Source organism: Nicotiana sylvestris, chromosome 6 (assembly GCF_000393655.2).
Source record: "Nicotiana sylvestris chromosome 6, ASM39365v2, whole genome shotgun sequence".
In the NCBI taxonomy this organism is placed as follows: domain Eukaryota; kingdom Viridiplantae; phylum Streptophyta; class Magnoliopsida; order Solanales; family Solanaceae; genus Nicotiana; species Nicotiana sylvestris.
The window spans coordinates 142,522,487-142,529,315 of NC_091062.1; the positions used below are offsets into that span (position 1 = coordinate 142,522,487).

At 36.6% G+C, this 6,829-nt stretch overlaps 1 protein-coding gene across 1 annotated transcript; it reads left to right on the top strand.

Annotated features, from left to right (window-relative positions):
• The first annotated feature begins 1,677 nt into the window (after positions 1-1,677).
• On the top strand, positions 1,678-5,944 carry LOC104215613 (replication protein A 70 kDa DNA-binding subunit B-like). The gene is made up of 9 exons (XM_070150012.1): positions 1,678-1,932; positions 2,094-2,184; positions 2,274-2,419; positions 2,535-2,613; positions 2,695-2,833; positions 3,109-3,266; positions 3,648-3,771; positions 3,974-4,267; positions 4,422-5,944. The coding sequence occupies exons 1-4, from the start codon at positions 1,905-1,907 to the stop codon at positions 2,591-2,593; spliced, it is 324 nt and encodes a 107-aa protein (XP_070006113.1). The 5' UTR covers positions 1,678-1,904; the 3' UTR covers positions 2,594-2,613; positions 2,695-2,833; positions 3,109-3,266; positions 3,648-3,771; positions 3,974-4,267; positions 4,422-5,944.
• The last annotated feature ends 885 nt before the right edge of the window (positions 5,945-6,829 follow it).

The following is a 6,829-nucleotide window of genomic DNA, read 5'->3' on the forward strand; positions in this document are numbered from 1 at the left end:
TGACGAAACTTATCGAATCGATTACACGGTCCGCTATATTCTTGAACAAAGAACAAGAAGGTCTACTGGAGCAGAAGAATGATAACGAATGGAACTTGAACTATCACTAAGCCAATCAAATAACTACAACGAAAAAAATAGAAACAGAAAGAGAAAAAATAATATTAATACCTCAGAAAATCGGAAACCAGACAGACTCGACTTGAACCTCTAACTTAAGCCTTTTTGAGGTGCAAACAGACTTTAATCGAGTGTGCTCGATTGAGAACACTCGACTAAAATCGATTGACACTCCAATTTCCCCTCTTCTGGACAAATTCAAATTTGGTCTCTTTTCAGGGCTTTTGGTTCGATTCGGAACTCGAATGGTTCCAGCATGATTCGAGTCAGGTTAACGGTGTTTTAGAGGTGAGGGAGGTCAGGGGGATAGTTGGTCTAAGTTTGGGGTGGTTTGGGTATGGCGCCGCCATCAGAGGATTTTGTGGCGGCGCTAGGGTTCTTAGTTTCGATTTGATATTCGAGAGACCCTAGGTTGATTCGAAGGAAACCGATGGTGGTTTGGGTACGAGGGCGGTCTAGGGGTCAATGGGTGTAGCTTTGGGGGTCATTGGATGAACTAGGGTTTCCTAACGATCTTCGATTTAAGATTCGAAGAATCCTGTGGTGATTCGAGGTTAGCTACTAGGATGGTTGGAACGGGGAGGTTGAGAGGATTCAAGGGTGAAAAAATGGAGGGGTTTGGCCACCATCCGCCGCCTTGGGCGATTTCCGGCGGGGCGGAGGGCGGTGGCTCGAGGTCTGGTCTTTGAAAGCTCGAGGAAGAAGAGAGGAGGCTGGGTCTGGCTTGGGGGTGCGGGGTGAGAGATGAGGGGTTATATACGGGGGGTGTGTTTTGATCCTGGCCATTGGATCAGTCAAGATCAACGGCCAAGATCCAAGAGCTAATCAAACGGTGTCGTTTGGTTTAGTGTTGGGGTCGGGGTTGGTCCGGGTAACGGGTCGGGTATGGGGTTATGGGTGAGTGATCTGGACCGTCAATCTAGTGAGATCAACGATCCAAATTGAGGGTGACAAAACGACCTCGTTTGGACGGTCGTGTGGCCAGCCTAATTGGACCGGGTAAAAGGGTATTCGGACTGGGTTGTGAGGGGTTTGGTTTGGGCCTGGTCTTATTTAATTCAAACTGGCCCAATCCGAAAACCCCTTTCTTTTTCTTCTTTAATTTCTAAAAATCCCACCTAAATTGTAAAACAAAACTACACAAATATTAAACAACTATCACACACATTAACATTTAATTAAAATAAAATCACTCAAGGACAACAAATAGAATAACAGCTGCATATTTTGTGATTTCCCTTTTAAAACCAACTTATGGTTTGATTAATTCCTAATAGTAGAACGATATCCTAAACTCACATGCGACATGCATTTTTGCATTTTCATTCAACAAAACTAAACAATCACACACAAACTACAACTAACTACCAAAAATGTCACGTAAAATCCAAAAAATTGTACAACAAAACCATTTGTTTTATTTTTTGATTTCTTTTGGAGTAATTTCCGTGAAGCAAAAATCACGTGCTCACAATGTATATACAAAATTTTTGCCGAGGCTAACGAGATCACGTGACCCCTCAACTACCAACCTAGGTCCGCCCCTGGTGTGGGGAGATGACATTCAATATTATGCAGACAAGCTTAAGCTCTTCCACACATATCTCATCTTCACTGCAAGAGTTAAAGTTTCATCTACACAGTATGGAAGACCCTTACATAAATTTTATTGGGTGCTTGACAAAGAAACTATAGTAGAACTGGTCGAACAAAATAGTGAGAGAGAGATACCATTGCCACCACCACGCAAGTTGAATCTTGCTGATTTTGACCACATTGCTCATATGACCCCTGATCCTGCTACAGAAATTGGTAACTCACTTCTACCCAACATTAGTTGATGAAACATATATGATTCTATATAATATACACATCTCATTATACTTCATTTTTTTCAAAAATATTAATATATATACCTCATTATACTTTTTTTTTTTATAAAAATATTCTCTGAAAAAACCTTATATTGGCAGATATACTAGCAGTTGTTGTCCATTGTGGCCCTCCAAAATATGCAGGTCGAGGTCCAAATAAGTGTCGCGAGATTACTGTCACCGACAATCAGTAAGTACACTATATTACGGCTAATTGCAATTTGACTTTTCAAAAACGTACATGTATCCTTATAGCAAATTATATTCTGCATTTATCAGGAAAAAACGACTTCTTCTAACCTTATGGGAGGACTTCTCAGAAGTTGAAGGAACCATAATCCAGAAGAAAATCGAGCCAAAAATGAACGACGATGAAAGATATCCAGTAATCCTTAGGAGGAGTATCGGAATATCTACTTATGACGGTATCAGTGTGCCCAAATATCTTCCTTTATATATATATATATATATATATATACAGGTTTTAAAATATCTCATTTATTTTAAAAGAAAACAAAGTTACACAAATACTTTATACAGGTTTATCATTGCAAACCAGATTCAACTCAACAATACAAATTCATCCTGCTTATCCATAAGCATTGGAGTTGATAAAGTGGTATAGGATTTTTAGTGTTATTCTCTGACTTCATTATATACGTGTACAACGTATTCAATTTCCTATATGTTGTGATGATAGGGCAAAAGCAAACAAAGACATGCTCGCAGGAGGTTGTGCATCAGACAACTTCTCAAGATCACCAAGTTCATCCACCTCTCTCATGATTCCTACCCAACAAAAAATTATTCCCATTGCAGAAATTAATTTTGGTTTGTAGGTAATAAAACCAACTATTCCGCTATGAGGGAAAGGAGTGAAAAGCTATGTGAAGTAAAAGAGGAGTTAAAGAAAAAGTCTTGTTTATTAACATTTAATAATAATGAAAGTACTTATTTTTTCTTTTTTAATTCACATTTGGTTTTAATTCAAAATTACAATTATATCCTGTCTCTATAAATTCAGTCACAAACTTCTGTAAGTGTGTAGATATCTAAATGTGTGTAGTTTACTTATAAAACCCGGATGAACATGTGATTTTCTTTTTGTTGCCAGACTGGGATTTTTTATGTCGAGGCCGAAATATCAATTTCAAGTGACTTGCAAAAGTTCTGTGTGCTTGAATGCTCGGGTTGCAAACAGAAGTTGCGAACTAAGGAAAGAAGAGATTTTGACTGCACCAAGTATAAACGAAGGACAACTTTAGTTCCTCGGTATTATCGCTTTGCCATATAATTTTGTTTGTAGAAGTAAAAATAATTTGTCACTTACTTAGTGTTGTAGCTCCATACCACACAATTAGCATAAGTGGTTGCTGATAATAAATTGTACATATTTGTTTAACAACTGAACTTCTCCCTTCTACCCCTTAACTACATAATCAAATTCCAGAAAACTTAATGTAAGAAATAAATAAAGTATATCTCTTTTGAATAATAAATTTTTGTCACCTGTAAATCAATAGTTAAAAAGAGACTCTTCCATTATAGTTGTATCTGATAAATATGACATAACAACTTCCAAGTTATTGCAAGATTTATACCTGTATCTGAATTAATACATCTTTGCAACATGTAAACCATCTTTGGTTGCAGGTGTATGTTTCAGATTGATCTTATTGATGGTAGCGGTTCAACAACTGCAATGATTTCCGGTGATGTCGCTGAAAAGATGCTCTCAATGACAGCAGAAGACATATTTGACACAACCTGTGTCAAGGTATAAACTTATACAAATTATTTATTTCTGTTACTGCACTTTATACATGTTCTTAGTCTATCATTTCTAGCGAAGTTATATGAGTCATTATTGAATCCTTTTTGCATGCAAAATATTATCTATATGTACTTTTATATTACTTTCACTCAACTTTGTTTTATCCGGCACTTTAAATCTGAAAATTGACTTTCTTCATTTTCAGAAACAACTCTTGTCCATTAACCATGTCTTGGACACATTTTCAGACAGAATCTTTCGAATTCAATTAAGAAAATCATCTTGAAAAAGTTCTGACTTTGTGCGTACAAGTCTATCAGTTTTGTCCTACGTAGAAAAGGAACATATCTTTGCACCAATAATTAGCGAGAGAAGCCAAAACAAGGTAAAGCCTCAAAGTACAGATGAGATAGAAATGGAAACAGCAGATGTGATATCTAAATATTCAAGCGCAAGGCTGAAACTACAACCACCAACACCATCAAAAAAAAGTGTAAAGGTGAGATTTTTTAAGTATTTATAGTTGAAATTGTCTTCTTTTCTCTGACTTCTGAATCAATATATTTATAATATAATGCAGTTTGATTTATTTATTTCTTTATTACAATCCGGATTGCCTTTCTTACGCGCCAATTTATGCTTTCCAACTGCAGGAAGTATTGACCTTTTATGTGATCTTTTGCTATTGTAAAACAAAACCTTTTTTGGGCTCTTATATGAATGGTACAATCTCACTCCCGCTTCGCTACAAAGGAATTTTGTCGTGGTGGTGATCGAACAGTAAGAACTAGAGAGGGCGATTGTGCTGGTTGTGAAAGTTTTTGGCCGCCTCAATGGTCCACAAATACAGGTAAAGCATGCACCATTTTTTTAAAGTCACTTCAAACTAATTTTGCTTTAACCACATGAGATTAGTTAACCTTAGTAGATATTTGCATGAATTTATACCACTATAAACTAAAGTCGTGTGCTTCTACTCTACTGAATAATCTTACTCTGTATTTTGATTCTTGGCTGGCTGAAAGCCAAGGTCAAAAATCCCCAAGTTCTTGCTTCTGTTTGCTGATATTTACTACACTGTTGGATTCCTTTCTTCTATGTTTCATCTTAACTGGTGAGTTGTTAGACCCTCTACCATTTTATTATGATTATTTGCTCAATGTGTTACTACAATTAGACTATATCATCCTAAATGATATTACTTGTAGTTTGAGACATATTTGAACTTTATTTTGAGTTGATTAATGAAATTCTGCTTAAGTCTATATTATTGATAACTATCTCTTGAAGTTAAGTTATGAACCTGCTTGTAAGTATGCTTTTATGCCTTTCCTGTGGATTGATTAATTAGGTATAGATATCTTCCTTAATGGTATAACAACTCTGCTTTGAGTACATTATAATGTGGCATGTTTAACTCTGTTCTTACTATATTATGACACTTCTAGTAATTGCCCCAATCAATTTTAACATGTCCTAATCTATTGCTAATTATTGTGATTCCTTCCTATGACACTAATCCCTACGCTTAGTCTAATCTGGATCCTCTGTTATCACTATGAATCTACTGTATAACTTGTCTTATTATCATGTGACTGAATTTATTTCCCTAAAACTTGACTAAGTTTGCTTGGGATTAAGCATGTCTACTATTTGTATATGTTCAATATATGACTCTGCCCTTAAGTGGATTCCCTAATACATTCTACTTCCCCCTATTCCTTCACTATCTGATCCTTTTGAATCCTCATTCTTAGCCAGCTGAAAGCCAAGGCTATTTAGGTTCTGTCCTCTGACCTCCTAGTGTGAGCAATACTCAGGGTCCATGTGAGACCCTTGTGAACTCTGACATACTAGGACTTGGTCTCTAGTCTTTCCTTGAACTGTTTCTGATCAATCTCTCTAGTGTGAGCACTGCCTTGGGTTCTTGAAGCCCTTGGAAACTCTGATACACTAGGGATTTGGGTTCTGATATATGGGTGAATCCCTCAACAACTGGTTATGTTGTATCTATGAACATGGATTTTGGAGCTATTGTGAGTTGAAGGCCTGGCCTGCCCAGGTGTATTTGGGTCTACAGTAGGCTCCCTATAGTTATACTTACTTTGTAGTTTATTACATTAAATTCTGGTGTATAATAATTATTTTGTAATAACAATTCTGGGGTGTTAGTGAAATTGGGAAGGGTTTCTTATTTTACATTTTTTTGCAATAAAAGTTAGGTAGAAATCCTGCCTATAGGTCCAACTATATATTATTATATGTAATGTGTTAGAAATCTTGCATATAGGTCCAACAGTGTGCTATTATATGTGATGTGTTAGGAATCATGCCTATAGGTACCTTATTATATTTAATCATCCTATACGAGCAACCATGCCTATAGACTTAATGCTTGGTTCTGGTATGTTATACTTTGCTAGAAACCATGACTATAAGAAATGATGTGATCCAATGTGTGTGCAAAATGCCTGTTTACATACTGTTCTGTTCAAATTATAGAAATTATGCCTATAGGATCTAAATTTGGATCAAATTATAGAATGCACGTCTGAATCTGTTAAATCGTTATTTCTGCCCGCTTATTCATGAGTTCCAAACACTATGCTGCTGCCTCCATTAGAAACATGCATATAGGGTTAAAACTAATGATCTGGATATGTTTCTGTGACTTGCCCCTATTTACTATCGCATGAAACACCTAGATACCATGCTAGTAGGCTTAATCGTATTATGCTAAAATCAGTAGGCAAATTTTGTAGGTTCTAATAATTGCATTAAGAAACTGGTTTTGTACATAACTTCCTGCTTGCTCAACATCACATAGATATCCTGCCTATAGGATCCGGTAACTGATAAAATCTGCCAAGGTTAACCAGTTTGGCGGAGGCCAACTTGTGCCTATACTTGTTTCTATTTGAAAGTCCTAACTATTTTTTGTTTGTCGCTTAGTATTTTTCCTTTTGAGCAGCCTAAGTTAAAGTCTAGAACCACCCTGACAGAGGTCCAAATGCCTCCTAGACCATGGGCATGGGACGGGTAGTGCACGCATAGGGTACAA

Coding starts and splice junctions, on each gene's coding strand:
- LOC104215613 (XM_070150012.1), top strand. CDS start 1,905: ATGACCCCTGATCCTGCTACAGAAATTG. Junction 2,185..2,273: donor ATTACTGTCACCGACAATCA/GTAAGTACACTA, acceptor TGCATTTATCAG/GAAAAAACGACTTCTTCTAA. Junction 2,420..2,534: donor CGGAATATCTACTTATGACG/GTATCAGTGTGC, acceptor TACTTTATACAG/GTTTATCATTGCAAACCAGA.